At 56.6% G+C, this 17,991-nt stretch overlaps 1 protein-coding gene across 2 annotated transcripts in view; it reads left to right on the forward strand.

Annotated features, from left to right (window-relative positions):
- The first annotated feature begins 3,023 nt into the window (after positions 1-3,023).
- The window catches only part of Ttyh3 (tweety family member 3), a 28,456-nt gene continuing 13,488 nt past the window's right edge, over positions 3,024-17,991 (forward strand). For both annotated transcript variants that reach the window (XM_028887382.2, XM_028887381.2), the window contains exons 1-5: positions 3,024-3,330; positions 15,575-15,744; positions 16,061-16,172; positions 16,294-16,514; positions 16,840-16,935. In XM_028887382.2, the coding sequence (XP_028743215.1) occupies positions 3,208-3,330; positions 15,575-15,744; positions 16,061-16,172; positions 16,294-16,514; positions 16,840-16,935 (722 nt within the window). In that variant the 5' untranslated portion in view covers positions 3,024-3,207. The remainder of the gene's footprint in view (positions 3,331-15,574; positions 15,745-16,060; positions 16,173-16,293; positions 16,515-16,839; positions 16,936-17,991) is intronic.

The following is a 17,991-nucleotide window of genomic DNA, read 5'->3' on the forward strand; positions in this document are numbered from 1 at the left end:
TTTACTCTGTGCACTGTGAGCACATGGAGGTCAGGGGAACAATTTGTGGGGTCTCTCCTGGACCCTGTGGAATCCAGGGATCGAACTCAGGTCATCAAGCTTGGCCGCAAGCACCTTTACCTGCAGAACCAACCCTCTACACTTTCTCCACTTTAGACAGCCCTTGTAACTTTTCCTTCAAGGACTCCCTCAGGAAAGGATTTCACTGACCAAACACACTACTAATTAATCAAAATTAGCACATTTCTGTCTTCCCCCTCCCACCTTTTAGATAAGTTCTTAGAACTTAGCCCAGGTTGACTTCAAATTTGCAATATAGCCCTGGCTTTAAACTTGTGATCAGGTGGGCATTGGTGGCACACGCCTTTAATCTTAGCACCTGGGAGGCAGAGGCAGGTGGATCTCTCTGAGTTCAAGGCCAGCCTGGTCTACAAGAGTGAGACAGAGAAACCTTGTCTCAAAAAAATCCAAAAAAACAAACAAACAAAAAACCCAAAACGAAACAAAACAAAAACAACGTAAAATCATCTTCCCATGTGTGTATCTCCACACTTGGCTTTTACACACATCTTTTGGGGAACGCAATTTGTCCATCATTATGAGTTCCCTTATATAACGTCAGGCTTTGTGGCCTTATCAGAAGAATATATCCAAGTTGCTGAAGCTTCTGGAAATGGGGCAGGGAACCACTAAACCTCATACGTACATGTGTGAGCCCGGCAGCACCACTGCCATCATCACTATTGTTGGGACCAAACAGAGGTACAGGGGCTGTCTGTGGAAGGCGCTGTAACAGGGGCCAGAAACTATCCCAGCCCATCACAATCCCTGATGTTACTGTTCATCTTCGGAACTGCAGAATCCTGATGGCAGTGGGGGAGGGACAGGGCGGGTCCACATTGTACAGGAGAGTCAGGGTAACAGCCTAGCCAGGTCCACCGGGGTGGGTTTCTTACCTGATGTCTTAGTTAGGGTTTCTATTGTTGTGACGAAATGTTGTGACCAAAAAGCTAGTTGGGGAGGAAAGGGTTTATCCGGCTTACACTTCAGTCAGCATTGCTGTTCATCACTGAAGGAAGTCAGGACAGGAACTCAAACAGGGCAGGATCCCGGAAGCAGGAGCTGATGCAGAGGCCATGGAGGGGAGCTGCTTACTGGCTTGCTTCCCATGCTTGCTCAGCCTACCTTCTTATAGAACCCAGGGCCAGCAGCCCAGGGATGGCACTATTGATCACTAAATGAGAAAATGCCTTACAGCTGGATCTCAAGGGTGCATTTTCTCAGCTCAGGCTCCTTCCTCTGATGACTCTATAGCTTGTGTCAAGTTGACACACAAAGCCACCCAACACACCTGCTGTACTGACTCCAGACAGCCTTCATGGGACACCAGGGAGAACAGCACAGAGGGCCACGTGGCCTTTGTCTTGGGAGGCTTGGGGGCTATTCATTGCGTTTTGGTCCTGGAGTAAGAAGCCTAAGCCAGACTCCAGGCTTTATGGACCTTCAGGGATAGAGAACTTCTCTTCTATTGCCCCAGGCTGTTTTTCGGTTGAGTGGCTTCCCCCAGTCACCCAAAGCACAGAAACCCACAGCTCTGGAAGGGCCTCTGCCCTTGGGCCATAGTGCAAGAAAGCAGGTGCCTCAGGCAGTTGGATGAACTGAAATACAGGTCTGTCAGGAAGCCACTGGCCAGCAGGTCAGGAGGGGGCCTACCTGGCGGATGGAGAAGAAGCTGACGTGTGCCCAGTTTCTAAGAACACAAGGGGTCCTGCAAGAAGGCCCCAGGGTTGTGAGGGGACTGAGCCACGAGGATATGCAGGCCAACCCTGGGAGGAGAACGCGAACACCGGAGGGGCACAGAGCCACGCAGCCACCGTGTCCCTCCATCCCCTCTCTTTTCTATTTTTTGGTTTTTGGAGACAGGGTTTCTCTGTGTAGCTTTGTGCCTGTCCTGGATCTCAATCCATAGACCAGGCTGGCCTTGAACTCACAGAGATCCTCCTGCCTTTGCCTCCCAAGTTCTGGGATTAAAGGCATGCACCACCACCACCCGACTCCATACCCTTTCTATAGGCTGTGTCTTGACCAGATGGGGACAGGAAACTTTCTATCATAGGTCTTTAAAATGACGCAACCCTGTATGTGTGTGTGTCGGGGGGTGGTTCTGGCCTGTTATCCCACTACCTGGAAGGCAGGAACAAGAGGATTGTAAGTTCGAGGCTAGCTTGGGCAACTTACTGAGATCCTGAGTCAATATAAAAAGTATAACGGGACAGGGAATGCAGGCCTGTGGTAGAGTGTTTGCCTCGCATGCCTAAGGCCCTGGGTTCAATAGCTAAAAATAAAGCAGGCCTTCCCACAGGAAGGGCAGGTGGGTATTCAACCTATCTGCCCATCATCGCCTTATACACGTCTTTGTGGCTTATGCGTCAGGCTGAGCACTTTACACTCGTTTTATCTCCACAATGCCTTTTCTCAGACTACTACACTGAGGCCGGGAGGCTGCAGATCATGCCCATCCTACAGACAGATCACTGAGTCCCTGGCAGGTTCCTGCGAGGAAACGTATAAAGACCGAAACCAGCAAGCAAACGCATGGGACGGAGAGCAAGCAAGCTACACGCGAGATGCGGGTGCCAGCCTCCACGGTCTACAGGGAAGAAATGGCCGAAGAGGCTGAGGGTCCTGCCTGAGCCGAGGGGTGCGACTAGTAGGTAAAATGACCAATGGCAATGCAGGGGCAGGGATCTAGGCTTGTTGAGGGCAGGGCCTATGGGAGATCGGCCAATGACAGCCCGGGGGCAGGGACTGCGTTTGTGTGGGCGGGGCCTTCTGGCTGCCGGCCAATGGCGGTGTGGGGGCGGGGCCTGAGGACGGGGAGGATGGCTAGGGTGGGGCTTGTGGGCGGCGAGCCTATGGCGGAGCGTGAGGAGGTGGGGCTCTGAGGGCGAGCGGCGGCGGGGGGTGGGGCGAGGGGCGGGGGCGCGGAGGGGGAGGCGGCCGCGGCGGCGAACAAAGAGGCGGCGGGCGCGGGTGGCCGAGCGGAGCCGAGCGGAGCCGAGCCGGGCCGAGCCGGGCCGAGCCGGGCCGGGCCGGGGCCCAGGATAGCAGGCACAATGCGGGCAGCTGAGCAGGGGTCGGCGGGTCCCTGAGCCCCGTGCACCGGGCAGCGAGAGAAGCCCGGCGCAGAGCCCACGGCCGCCCGCCATGGCCGGGGTCAGCTACGCGGCGCCCTGGTGGGTGAGCCTCCTGCACCGGCTGCCTCACTTCGACCTGCGGTGGGAGGCCACCAGCAGCCAGTTCCGGCCCGAGGACACCGACTACCAGCAGGTGACGCGCGCCCCCGGGTGCGGGACCAGGGGCCCTGGGTCATGGCCCCTCCCGAGGGGCTGGAGCTTCCCCATCCTCATGCGGGGTCTTGGCCCTTTCCTTTTAGGGGTCCCCTCTGGTCCATTGATACCCCTCCAGGGATTAACGTCGATCCCCCCCTTAGAAGGTGTTGAGTCCCTCCGTGTCACCAGGGCCTCCTATCTGGATTGGTGGAGCTGCCTCCCTCCCCTGATCTATGGGTTCCTGCCAGGCCCGTATCCATCCTTTGGGCGATCAGCTGCTCCCCAGCAGAGCTCCGCTAGCTGAGTCTGGAACCCAGGGCTCAGGCAGGAGGGGATTCCTCGCCCTCTACCCCCAGCTAGGGAATCCCACTGCCAGGCTGCTGGTGGGTGAGTAGCCTGGGCCATGGCCAGCCCTCTGTGGCTGCTAATGACCCCTTGCTTCATGGTCAGGCTGTGGGATGTACACAGGGTGTCGTGTGGTTGTGGGAAACCAGGGTGCCAGCAGCCTTTCAACCCAGGGTGGGAAATGAAGCCTGGCTGAAGTGGGCCTCAGTCTGGGCTGGGGGCCATGGGGCACTTGGCAACCCTCTCCCTGCGAAGCCCTAAGCCTGGCATCTTGCCAAGTCCCAGCACCACCCCCACTACTGAACCACTGTCATTTGAGTTCAGAGCAGGGGGACCAGGCTGTGGGCTTTTCCTTCCCACTCCAGATTCCAGATACGGAGTGGCCAGTCACCTGGTCACCCGAGCACCTCAGAGTTTCTGTCCAGGTGCCCCTGGACAGCAGCAGCCTGGGAATCAAGGGCTTCTGGGGCTGTGTCACATCGCTCTCTCTCCCTGCAGCCACCCTCATCCTGTTGAGAAGTTCACAGTGAGAGCACAGGGTTGTCCCTGCTCCCGCTCTATACCTACCTGACCCCAGCTCCAGCAGCTGATGGCGGTTCTGAGATTAGAAAGAGGGTTTGGACCGAGCCTGAGCCCCGAGGTTGCAAGGGGAAGGGAGACCTGAGCCCACCTGGGGATTTTCGGGGAAGACCAGCCCAGCCCTGGGTGAGGGGGTGGGGGAACACATGTGCTTCTCTTACTGTGTGACAATGTTGTCACCAGCCTTCCTGGAGCTATTCTTGGAAAGTTGCCTACCTAGGATTTGCCTGAGCAGTCAGTTCTGATGGTCCACTGGCACCTGGGGCAGCATTTCCTGTGGTCAGTGGGCTACCACCTGCTTCTGCTGCTGCAGACTTGAACTTGCTATTGCTTTTCAGGCACTGTTGTGACAGGAAGAGGGTGAGGGCTTGGGGTCTGCAGCCCTTGGGAATCTGAAGGCAGTGGCCCAGGCCCTCGGCTCCCTGGGCCCTCAGATCTGTGACCCTCGCTGAGCCTAGTCCTGCCTGCTTTTGCTACTCTGCTGCTCTGGGCTCCGCTGTGGGAGGCCTCTGACTCACCCTGCCTCCTGCCTCCTCTCCCAGGAGCAGAATTAGCCACTGAATAATTCACGGTGTGGAACCCAGCCTGGCTCCATCCCCTGCCGCCTCCGCTCCTCCAGTGGGGCTGTGGATGTGCGTTGTGCCCTGGCCTCTTATTTGAGCTGGTGCTTTAGGCAACTGCTCAGCCTCCAAGCTTCATCCCTTCGTCTTGGAACTGGAGCTGACTGTGATGGTTTTGCAGGGTCACCTGTCGGGAGGGAGGAAGGCAGGAGCTCCCTTTCTAGGTGGGTGGGCAATGGTTTCTCACAGGTTCTGTCACGTCTTCTCCGGTGAGGTATTGCTAACTCTGTGGGTGGGGTTGTATATACGTGCGTGTGGGGGTGGCTGTCCTGTCCCACTGTGTTTAGTGACCTCTCACCCATCTTGACCTAGAGTACCCTCTCAGCCATCCAGCTCTGCCCTGAACTGTGCTCCACGGGGGAAGAAAGCGTCTATGTCTCCCAGCATGGGGTACCAGGCTTGTCCTTTGCTCTCGTCTATGCCCATGGCCCACTGTCTGGAACCTGGTGGAACCCACAATTAGACTCCAGTCAAGCCCTGTGTGTGGCTGACTGTACTCCCTCCTTTCACATGGGGCCATGCAGCTGTCTGTATTGTACAGACTAAGGCTTCGCCTCATTCAGGGAGTTCCGGGGTACAGAGTCTCCTCTCAGACCATTTACCGTACCTCCTGGAGCTCACATCGGGGTGGACTGGCTGTTCCAAGGGTGTCTGAGAGCCTGCTGCCACCTTGTCTCCAGAGCTTCGGCAGGCCGTGCAGCTTTAACACAGGCGATGGGTGCGAGTTCACGCCCTGTAGTGTTGAGATTGAGGGTCTCGGACCATGACGTGCTCCCCTCTTAGAAGCCGGTCATAGCGCTCGAGTGGAAGAACCGCCAGGAGTCAGGCGCCTGCTTGGGTTTTATGGGTGCCGATGGCATGCATCTTCATGACAGAAAGGCCTCCTCCAGTCTTGTCCAGTTCTGTACTGGTTTCTCACTGGGCTGTCCCCAAGAGCTGCTAACTGGGCCCTTCTGGGACTAGGCCATCCCCAGCATGCCGCAGCTCCCCTACCCCATGGCCTCACTGGGGTACTTAGATTTTAGAACCATCTATGTGGGCAGGTGCATTCCCCTCGCGGGGAGGAACTGAAGTCCTAGCAGCAGACAGCGTGAGACCCAGAGGCTTTGCGGCCTGATATGGCCGGCAACCAGCTTGTCCTGACTGAAGTCCTGATTTTCATCTGGTCGGGTCCTGGCTGCCTGCAGTCCCTAACTAAGCTTGGGCGTTGACATTTGGGTACAGCCTGCTGGCCTCATCCTGATGTGAGGGAAATATCTGTTTGTCTTTTCCTCTGTCAGCCCTCATGACCCAGCATGACCCTGCTTCCTCAGGTATGGGGTCAAATTCACGCTCTTGGCTTCCAGTCTCTCTCTCTGTCTGGTTCACTGTCTCTACCAGTTCAAGGCAGGCCAGGAGCTGTTTGCTGATGGAGAAGTGTTATGGCTAGTGATGGAGTCAAGAGCAGGGGCTGCATGCAAGGCTTGGCGGTCTAGGAAGGCCTCCTGAAGCAGTTATTACCTAGCTAGCCTACCATGGAAACTGCCAGCCAAGGCTTGGGACTCGCCAACTTTTTTTTTTTTGATTTTTTTTGAGACACGGTTTCTCTGTGTAGCTTTGGAGCCTGTCCTGGAACTCACTCTGTAGCCCAGGCTGGCCTCGAACTCACAGAGATCCGCCTGCCTCTGCCTCCTGAGTGCTGGGATTAAAGGCGTGTGCCACCACCGCCCAGCGGGACTGACCAACTTTCTCTCTGACTCTCTGTACACCTGGTAAACAGTGGGCCAGCAGCGCACTAGCTGTTCAAGTAGTTGGTAGTACTTGGCCTGCTGTTCAGCCAGCATGTGATACCATTTCCCATCAGTCCCAAGGCTCAGATGGCTGATAAGACTTAAGGGAAGCCAGCCATGGCGATACAGACCTGTCAACCCAGCTACTGGACAGGAGGAAAGTTCAAGGCTACCCTGGCCTGCAGAATGAGTTCAAAACCAGCAATTTAGCTGATCTTAATCTTTAAAAAAAAAAGGGGGATGGGGGTGGGGAATGCCACTCAGTGGTAGAACACTTGCCTAGCATGTGCAGGGCTCTCTGGGTTTGAGCCACAGCAACATCAACTAAAAGGGAAGGAGAGACCTGGGTGGTGTAGCCAGGCTTTGAGAAAGGGCCTTAAGGAATGGGAGCGAAGCAGGCAGAGGTGTGAGGTAGAGAAGCGCAGGTATACCCTCTGCCTGCATGGCCCAGGGAAATGTGCTGTCTAGGAGGTGATGGGTGTCCTGGGTCACAGACCACAATCCAGGCTTCAGTTGAATAGCCCTCGGGACCAGGCATCTGCTCCCAGAGCTTGCAGGGCTCCTAAGAGCTGGGCCCCTCGGTGTACAAGGTCAGCGGCATGGCAGGCAGGTTGGCAGCTTGGCTGTGTCCTCTGGGCAGGGCTGGTTTCATTGTCATCCTGCCGACTACTCAGGAAATGAGCTCTGTCTGAAAAGGCAGCCTTATCGCCTGCTTCCAGCTTACACAGGCAGCGCACGTCTGTGGGACATTCGGGTGTGTATGGGGAGGGGGGTGACCATGCAAAGACAAAGGAGCCACCCAGCTGGAGTCTGTCCATGCGCTTGCATTTTGGGGATGACGCCACTTGAAACCAGAGTGGTATTGCATACCGCCATGTCACTTTCGTGTCCTCTTTCCTCCCTTCTTTTCCTTCCACACCCCACACCCCCTCCTCAGTGTTGGAGATCCAACCCAGGGCCTCCTGCACACTAGGCAAGTGGTCTGCCCCCCAAACCACGCCCCAAGCTTTGCCTTGCTTTGTTTTTGAATTGTGTATATGTGTGCGATGTGTATGTATATGATATGTATGTGTGCATGTTCAGTGTGTGTGTGCATTCCCGTATGTGAATGCAGGCAGGTATGTGCCATGGTGAGCATGTTCAGTGTGTGTGTGCATTCCCGTATGCGAATGCAGGCAGGAATGTGCCATGGTGAGCATGTGCAGGTCAGAGGACAACCTTGGATGTCAGCCCTCGCCTTGCACCTTGTTTGAAGAAGGGTCTCTTGTCTGCCACTACATGTGCCAGCTAGTGGCCGGCGAGCTTCTGGGGATTCTCTTGTCCCTGCCTCCCATCTCACCATACACAGGAGTGCCAGGATTTCAGACGCACACTACCGCATCTAACTTTATATTGGTTCTGGATAGCTGAACTCAAGTCATTGTTCAGACGTGTGGTACCCACAGAGCCATCCCACAGAAGGGCTAGCCTTGAACCCAGTATGTTAAGGATGACCTTGTCTCCACGGCATCAGTACCCCTGGTTTATGTGGTGCTGTAGATAGAACCCAGGGCTTCATGCATTCTAGGCAAGTGTTCTACCCACTGAGCTACGCCTCCAGCCTTTGTTGGCTGCCTAAGTTTAGATATGCGTGCTTTAGACATGCCCAAACTCACGTGCTTCGGGGTGCTTCCCCAGCATTTCATCGTGCTGGCCAGAATTCTGAAGTTGCAAGTGAGAGAAGGTGGCCAAATACAGAGTCCTTCTACCACTACCACCCTCCTCACCCCTTCCTGGTCTAGAGCTGAATGGAGGCTTCTAGAGCACCCCCTCGGTGGGAGCTGATGGTACTTGGGGAGGCAGCCAAGTTCCTACCAGGCCCAGTTGGCTGGGCATGTTTGTGCATTATGACCAATACTGAGTCCCAGGGGAGAATTATGGACCAAGTCTGAATCAGTATAGCCAGAAAATGGTGAGACCTACTCTGGACTGTAACATCCACTCTCCTGGGGGTGGGTGCTCGGGCCTCACTGCCTGAACCTCGAAAACGCTGTGCCACTTGGTCGGGCCCTGGTGTTCAGCTATGCTTCAGAGTGCCCTGGTCAGCCCCCGGGACCATGAGACTATGGATCTCTCTGGTCATGCAGTCCGGGCCCTGCAGAAGTCCCATGAAGGGAGGTTTCTGTAGTTTGGCGGTGGTGGCAGAGGCAGGCAGATCTCTGTGAGATCAAGGCCAGGCTGGTCTACAGAGTGAGTTCTGGGGTTACACAGAGCTGTTACACAGAGAAACTCTATCTTGAAAAAACCAAAATAAACAAACAAAAAGGACAAACCTTTAATCCCAGAACTCAGGAGGCAGGCGGATCTCTGTGAGTTTGAGGCCAGCCTGGTCTACAGAGCGAGTTCTAAGACAGCCAGGGCTCCACAGAGAAACCCTATCTTGGAGGGGGGGGGAAAGGATTCTGTATCCAGCTGTGGTGTGCATGCCTATAGCCTATTACCCTAGCACTTTGGGAGACTGAGGCAGGAATACCGTGAGTTGGTACAAAGTTCAGCACCGCATCAACCAGGGTAGTAGTGCACACCTGTAAGCCCACCCTCCCCTCCATAGGGAGTTCGAGGCCAACCTGTCTCTAAACAAACACAGAAATCAAACCCCAAAGCTCCCGAGTGGAGAGGTTAGGGTCAGACATCCCCAAGGCCATTCTGAGCTTTCTTCAAGGATGCCTGCCTCCCTCTGGCTTCCTGCGAGACCTGTCTTGTGGTGTCACTGTCTGCCAGCCTGTCCCGTCCTCTCCCCTCTCTGTCGGGGACCTTGCCTCATCACTTGATGTGGCGCCCTGTTACCAGGGCCCATACCAGTTCATCTGGCCACTACCTGGAGCTCTTGGTCATGCTCTGGAGAGCTGTGCGCTCTGTTGCCCCGACCCCTAGTCAGCAACTGCCTGACTTATATTGTTCATTCCTGCAACTGTTTTCTAGGGGAGCCCCTTCTCCCAGGAGTCTTGGAGCTGGACACTTTGGTCAACCCTAGGCAGAGGCCCTTGGGCTGGACACATGGATTGGGGCTCCTGGCCTCTCCCTGTGGACCCAGCTTTGGAAGCAGTTGTGGGTTCTGCTGCCTGCATACACCCCCTCACGCAAGGCAGTTCTGCTCCGGCCTAAAAGAGGAACCTTGCCAGAGCCTTGGGGTCAGGGATATGGGAAGTACCTCATGTGGTCACCAAGGGATTGGACATGTGAGCATAAAGGCCAGACCGTATTGGACTCGAAGTCCGTTCTATAGCCCTGTCAAGCTGGGGTGCACATGTCCCTTAGTGGTTTCTGGTGTTGGTCTGGGTTGGGTGGCTGCTGCAGCCCAGAACCGAGAAGCTCTCATGGGAACTATCACAGGGCTGAGAGCCACTTGCCCTGCTGGAAATGGAGTCAAGGAGACACTTTCCAGAGGGTTCCCCGAGATGAGGTTTGAGTAGGGGCCTGTCAGCATATCTGACTGGATACCTCTAGAAAGAGGCCTGAGGGACACTAGTGTATGACTGCCCAGCTGTGGGTGCCTCAAGCTCTCAAGGTGGAGGGACAGAGATAGTAAATTGGGCCCCTGTCCTCCCCTTCCTCTGGCTCCTGCTTAGCAGCCATCAACTGCACTCTGTCCAGGCCCTGCCACGAACTCACTGTCATGGAATTTGTGAAACCCAAGCCCGGCCTGGTGGAAAATCTGTTTTTAATTTCTGGCCAGCATCCCTGGTTCCTCAGCCCAGTGTGTTGGGGGTGGGGGCGTCCATGGTCATGCAGCCAGCTCAGCACCCTGGCAGCCCATCCAGGACAGTGGGTGGAGGACCCCAGGTTCCCCCTGTGGGGGTTGAGAGTGGCCTCCTAGCCAACACTACATGTCTGGAGGCACAGATGGGTTCCCACTCTGGGATCGGGGACCCTCGGGCCTCAGACTCGGGGAGCCAGGCCTGTGGCTCATACATGCTGAGCCAGCTCTGTGCATGCTCAGCTAGTTTAGGTCCCTCGTGATCCCCAGGCACGGGCTCAGCCTGGTGGGCCCTCCCTTTTCCTCATTCTGGCCCAAGGCACATGTGGAGTCTTAGCCTAAGCCGCCAGCCTCCTGGACACCCCCTCCCCCGCACTTTGTCTCCTCCTCTGGTAGATGTAGGATATTACCAGTAGAAGCTTTCTGTGCAGGGGGGAGGGGGGGAGGGGGCCCTCGCTTCCCTGCCTTCTCTTATTCGCCCTGTCCATGTTCCTGCGTTCTGGATTGTTTTCTGCTCCCTGAAGCCTTCCTGGGTTCTAGATCACAGAGCCAGCCACCTTTGAGCCCTGGCTCTCCTAGGGTGCCCAGCCAGGAACCTATGACCCCATAGTGGCAGTCTATACGGCCCCACTTCTACTTCCTGATTCCCATGGCCACTGAACTGTGCTGTTGGGAGTCTTTAGAGCCTCTGGTGGCCCAGAAGGAACGCACTCTAGGCTTGCATCCTCAGACTATCTCGGGTCCACTCTGTGGCGATTTATCCCTCCTCAGGGCACGCAGGTGTGACGCAGTGGTGACTCCTTCCCACGCCAGGCAGGCCGACCGGACCCTGGTAGCTCATCTCTATCCAGGAAAGCAGATGTTACTGGTGGCCGTGTGCTCCCTCTAGACAGCTACCTCTACACTGGTGGGCCCTGGCGCCTCAATGATGCCCGCCTGGAGGTTTGCTTCTGGCCTTTTACATGTGTGAGAGGTGCCTATGTAGTGTGGTATTAACACTATGTCACAGATATTAACGTCCTGGGGAGCTGGGAGAGTCACAATAAGAAGCCACTGGGAGCTGGAGAGGGTGCTATCCCTGCCCACCTTTGCCAAGAGCCTGGCTCCTGTAGCCCACACTGTGGCCCGTAGGACAGGGATGGGTGCCTGCCTCGCCCAGCTGAGCCTCCAGATCACTTTTACCACAGACGGAAAATTCCATGTGGTCAGAGCCTAGATGCTGAGTGGCATTTCCCATTATCGTCCTCAATGGCCTGTGGGCAGTGGTGGCTGCTCTGCCATTGAGTACATTGGCCTAGTGCCCCCACGGAAGCACGTCCTCTGGGGATCTGGCCTCAGAGACTGGGAAGAGGTCATGGCTGTCTCATTGTGGGGTCGGGTGTCTGCTGACATGCCTTCCCTCAGTGTAAACCAGAGGGTACTATCCCTTCCATTCCCGGGGCTAGTTAGTACGGATTCTATTGGCTGCCCCTGGCCTCAGCATTCAATACAGTTGGCTCCATCTGGGAGGAAGAGGTCCTGCCAGAAAGATCCCCCTGCCTCTTGGAATTTGGGGGAGGGAGATCTCAGTTTATCCCTGCTGTGGTTAAACACATTCTCTGAGCCCAGGTCCTGGGTCCATTGGAGGATAGTCTCTCCTTAGCTTGGAGTAGAGATTTTAGCGTCATTCCTGTCCCATCCATGAGCTTGGCACCACCTTCCAGCCACCCCTTGACGACATGCAAGCAGACCCCAAGGCACAGAGGGTAGAAATGTGTTCAGAGGGGGCTTCCTAGAGAAGGCCAGACCAGAATGGAATGGTGGAGTACACAGACAGACAGGTATGGACCTTGGCCGCCTTGAGAAAGGAGTGGAGAATGGTAAGCCCCTGCTGTGACTGTCACTACCTATGGGGCTTCACTAGTTTTGGGATTTTGGGGTGACTCCCTTTCTTTGAGCCCCAGGGTACCAGTTTTTGAATGGCCATGGGGTTTTTTAAGGCTAATCACCACCACCACCACCCAACTGACCTGGAACTCACTATGGAGCCCAGGCTGGCCTCAAACTCACAGAGATCCGACTGCCTCTGCCTCCCCAGTGCTGGGATTGAAGGCGTGCGCCACCACCACCCATAAGAGCCCAGACGCCCTGGCACTCACGAGGCCACACCTGTTGGTACTTGTATGTGTAGATGCAACTGTGAGCAGACGTGTGAACATGGACCCGAATGTGTGAATGTGGACAAGGGTGTGTGCTTTCCCTGGTATAACCCCCAGATCTGTGGCTTCCCCACACCCCTCTGAGGACATGTGGATTTTTCTAGGGGCTCTCCACAAAGGTGGAACTCAAGGCTTTTATTCCCATCCGTTTGTGTATTTCCCCAGGGACACCACTGACTCCATTTCACACATGACCCTGGCTGATCTTCTCTGGAGATCGCCTAACATCCCTGTCTTTTTTTTTCTTCTTCTTTAATATGTGTGTGTGTGTGTGTGTATGTGTGTGTGTGTGTGTGTGTGTGTGCATCCATGTTACATACCATGGTGTGGGTGTGGAGGTCAGAGGACAACTTGTAGGAGTTAGTTCTCTCTCCACCATGTGGCTCTCGAGAATCGAACCCCGGTCTTCAGACTTGACGGCAGGCCAGTGTTCATCTTTCCGTGGCCCCTCTCCTTCCCTTCGGTAAGCTTAGCGCCAAGATCACCTCGCTGCGCGAAGGCTGTTGTCAGCTGGGTCCCTGTATGTCCCTACCCTAGCATCTTGTGGCATTTTGTAAGTAAGCGTCAGCCTTCTGCAACACAGTGGTGCCATTTGTGAACAGAATCGCCACCCCCACCCCGAATCCTGTCATGGAACTTACCTTATAAACCCTGTTTTCTCGTCTAGCAAATGGGAGGGTGTGACCCCAGCACCAGCCCAGGGACACTGGGAGTGCAGGCCTGCCCTGGCTGCAGAGCCGACGCCTGGTGCCTGCCATGTGTCTGGGATCCATCCCTGGCTCCTCTCCAGGGAGAAGATGTACGTTCGAGATGTACGGGCCAAAATGGGACTGGTTGACATGGGGAGAGCACTAGGGTGGCCCGGTTCATGGAAGTACAGGAATCTTTGGCCCCCGGGGAGAAAGTGGTCAGTTGCTCTCACAGGCTGGTATAGTCCCTTGCCTCTGACTTGTGATGAGGGACCTACAGTGGGGGAGCACTTTGGTCCACGCCTCGGTGTGAGCAGGTGACAGCAGATCCAGAGGGCAGCCAGAGGATGTTGTAGCTCAGGTGTGCGCCGGGGCCACTATGTGTAGGGCCTCGTACCGGGCTACAGGCCCTGTCTGTATATATGAGGAGCCCGTGGCTGACCTGTGACCTGTAAGTGGGCCCTAGGTTCTGTCTGCATTGCCTGCTGCAAGCTGGCATGCGCCCGTCCCCCTCCCTCTGTGCTCCCGGGTCAGCCCTCCTGGGCTTTGGAGGCCTTTCTACTGTAAGAACTAGGGCTCACCCCCACTGCACCTGTTCCCCTCTGTGCAGGGGTGGTGGGCCTGCACCATACACTGCAAAAATAGCAAGATGCCTACATCCAGTGCCTTGCAGTGCTCGGACTGCTCCAGGACAGGGGGACAAGGTGAAGCTGGTGGGGGATGGGGTGTGGCACCATGGTAGAGCTCTGGCCTTTCCCTGAGGGTTTTTCTGCACGGTGCCACAAGCAGAGGCCCAGTCTCCGATGGCTTTGGATCACAGAAATCTAGTTCTTGGCCCTCAGTAACTGGACGTGCAGGCAGCCCCTTCATGGCCAGATGGAAAGTACAGAGGCCTGCCTCCAGGTGTGGGAGCCAGCTGGCTTCTGGGAGGGCAGGGAGTGCCATCCTGCTGCTGCCTGGCAACTGTCTCCTGGGAAGTGGCCCACTGGGTGCCAGGGCTGTTGATGGAGCAGCCTGTGGTCCCAAGGGGGGCTGGGTAAAGGGTAGTGCTGCCTGCATAGATCCTTAGGCATTGGCCCCTCGGAGGGCACACTTGTCCCAGGGCCATCAGAAATCCCTCCCTGACTTGGGATGGGGCCAGGAGAAGCTCAAGAGTCAGGGAGCCTGAGGACAGCCTGGGTAGGATCAGAAAAAGTAACTATCCAGCATCTTTCCGCGGCCCCGTGGGCCCGTAACTAACTGATGCTGAACAACAACACCCTGCCTCTGTACCCTGCACAGGAAGTGAGCTGAGACCACATTTCCCATCACGTGGCCACTAAGAGAGCATTTAGTTACTGGCCTGTCCTTTCTCTACTTCTCTGGCACATAGGGGTGGGGACATACTCCACAGTGCGCTACAGGAGCCAGAAGGTTCTCCTTCCACCATGAGGGTCCTGGGATTGAACTCAGGGTGTCTAGTCTGCCTTGGTAGCAGGCGCCTTTCTCTGTTGAGCCGTCTTGAGACCCAAGCTTCTTCTTGTTGTTGTTGTTTGTTTTTCCAGTTTCCCTGTGTAGCCTGGCATCCTGGAAATTACTCTATAGACTAGGCTGGCCTCAAACTCACTTGTTGTTGTTGTTTTGTTTTTTTCGAGACATGGCTTCTTTGTGTAGCTTTGCTTCTTTCCTGGAACTCACTTGGTAGCACAGGCTGGCCTCGAACTCACAGAGATCCGCCTGCCCCTGCCTCCCAAGTGCTGGGGTTAAAGGCCTGCGCCACCACCGCCCGGCTGTTGTTGTTGTTTTTAAAATAAGATTTATTTTTATTTTATATGCATGGGCGGTTTGTCTTCATGCATGTCTGTGCACTACATGTATGCCTCATGCCCTCAGCCGCCAGAAGAGGGCACCAGATCCCCTTTGATAGTGAGACTGCTGTGAGCTGCCGTGCGGGTACTGGTTATTGAACCCTGCTCCCATGGAGAGCAGCCCGTGCTCTTAGCCCCTGAGCCCTCTCTGCAGCCCCAGCTTTTTTGTTATTTGAAATAGAGTTCTGCCATGTATTCCGTAGCTTTGAACTCACTGTATAGCTCAGGCGGGACGCCAACTCACAGCAGCTCTCCTGCCTCAGCCTCCCGAGTTCTGCGATGACAGCAATGTGCCGCCCCGACACATGGCTTCTGAAGTCTCTTTACTGGGGACAGCACCAGCACGTGGCCAGGCAAACTAAAGGATGCAGAGCCATTGGGAGGAGGGGCTGCCATGGGACTGTGCCCTAGCCCCACACCCTCCAGCGAGCGCCCTTCTGTCTACCCTCCCGCTCTCAGGCGCTGCTGCTGCTGGGGGCCGCCGCCCTGGCCTGCCTGGCCCTAGACCTCCTTTTCCTGCTCTTCTATTCCTTCTGGCTGTGCTGCCGGCGGCGGAAGACCGATGAACACCTGGAAGCGGACTGCTGCTGCACCGCCTGGTGCGTCATCATAGCCACGTTGGTCTGCAGGTGAGCCGGAGAGGGCGGGACCGGGCCTGTGCCTGTTCAGAAGGGAGGGGCTGGAGGGCCCTGTGTGGGGGAGAGGGGCGGGGTCAGAAGACTGGGGGCGGGGTGACTTGGGGGTGTGGTTAGGGAGACTAGACGATGGGGCGGGGACGTCTGGGCGGGACCAGGAGAGAGGAGGACCGGGTGGGGCCATTAAGAGGGTAGGTTGCAGAGAGTATTGGGGTGAGGGCAAGGAGACTGGGGGGCCGTTGGAGTCAGGACTGGGTCGGTGGGAAGGCTTGGCTGCACGCTCTGCATCCAATGGCTCTGCCTCCCCCAGCGCGGGCATCGCAGTGGGATTCTACGGCAACGGGGAGACCAGCGATGGTGTTCATCGATTCACCTACTCGCTCCGCCACGCCAACCGCACAGTGGCAGGGGTCCAGGACCGCGTGAGTGGCTGGCTGGGGAGCGTCCTGTCTGCTCTAGAACCTTCTGTGTGCATGTGGGATGATATGGTAGTGCAGGTAACAGCTCTGCACCTGGTTCCAGTTCCTACTGTTCCTCCGGCAGGTGTGGGACACGGCTGCGGCCCTGAACCGCACAGCGGAACCCAACCTCCAGAGCCTGGAGCGGCAGCTGGCCGGGCGACAGGAGCCACTGAGGGCTGTGCAGCGGCTGCAGAGCCTGCTGGGGACACTGTTGGGCTACACTGCCGCCATCCCCTTTTGGAGGAACCCCGGCGTATCCCTGGAGGTGCTGGCTGAGCAGGTGGACCTCTATGACTGGTACAGGTGAGGCAGGGTGGGGTGGACCCTTCCCCCCGGGTCCGCCCCACCTGGGCAGGGCATCCCCTCCTGGGACCACTTCAAACCAAACGCCTGAGGCCTTAGAGGTTGCCATAGCAGGAATCCCTGTGGGAGGAGGCACTGTCCTTTTCAGGAACTGACATCAAGTCAGGCTTGATGGTACATAACCATAATCCCAGCACTGTGGAGTCTGAGAGCATCAGGCTAGCCTGGGCTAAATGGCAGGACCCTGCCCCAAAAGACAAAAGTCCCAGGCTGTTTCTTCCCCGGGCCTTCTCCATGCCTGGCCCACACCCGTGTGTGTCCACAGGTGGCTGGGGTACCTGGGCCTGCTGTTACTTGACGTCATCATCTGCCTCCTCGTGCTGGTGGGCCTCATCCGCAGCTCCAAGGGTATCTTGGTTGGGTGAGTCAGAGGGGAAGGTGGGCCCCTGTGGGTCCATGGATAGAGGGATGGGGTGGTGGGATGGGATAGCATAGCCCTCTCACCTGTCAGTGACACCCACCAGGCTCTGGCCATGAGTGCCTCCTGAGGGCAGCCTTCCCCCCTGAGATGTGACACCGCTGTGACCAGTGTCGTGAGCCACTTGCCTGTTTATAGTCACTAGCTGTCCTCCTCCCTAGGGGAGCAACAGGGGGTTACTTACAGTCACCCGGCCGGGTCTCAAAGTGGTGGGGGACACCTGGCAACCTGGCTGGGCTCCAGCCCAGCTCGGCTGCTTACCATGTCAGCCACCTTGAACAATTGGCCCTTCGGTGCCAAACCTGCCGTCTCCTCCGAAAGACAGAAAGATGTCAGCTTGCCAATGGGGTGGCTGCCAGGTGATGCCGCTGTCCTGCCTGGCACTGTGGAGCCCCATAACCCTCCAGCCCCTGCCAGCGGCCTCACCAGGATGAAAAGATAAACATGGAGAAGCCAAGTGTCAGATGATGATGCTTAAGGGCAAAGCAGAGCCGGAGACGGGGCACTCTTCAGTGTGCGTGGTGCCCCCAAGGAGCCCGCAAGAGTTAGAGATTTGTGGACACTGGGGAAAGATGTGCAGGTTGATGTGCGGGCCTAGGTGGTGTGCAGAAGGAAGAGCAGGGAGGCCTGTGCGGCTGGAGCAGGCCTGAGGCGGGGAGGGCCATGCGTAGGATACAGTGGGTGGCATTGGCCTAGCTGGAGGGCTCGATAGGATCAAGGTCTCATGTAAACAGGTTGTATGATACGTAGGGTGCCGCAGGGTCTTCTACCCCAGCCAAGGTGGCCGTCACCTGTCCCCAGCTGTGCACTCACTGGGTGAGTCTCATCCCAGTCAGGAGGAGCATTTGTGCAGGTTCTGGGCCTTGAGTGGCTCTGAGACCAGGTCACAGGAAGACGTACTGTCCTGTGTGGGTCAGACCCCCCCAGGTTCAGGTCCTGGGTGCCTGGCATTTTGTACTGCGGCTGTGTGTGTGGCATGTCCCAGCCTGACGGGCCTTC

This window comes from Peromyscus leucopus, chromosome 23, assembly GCF_004664715.2.
Source record: "Peromyscus leucopus breed LL Stock chromosome 23, UCI_PerLeu_2.1, whole genome shotgun sequence".
Taxonomy (NCBI): Eukaryota; Metazoa; Chordata; class Mammalia; order Rodentia; family Cricetidae; genus Peromyscus; species Peromyscus leucopus.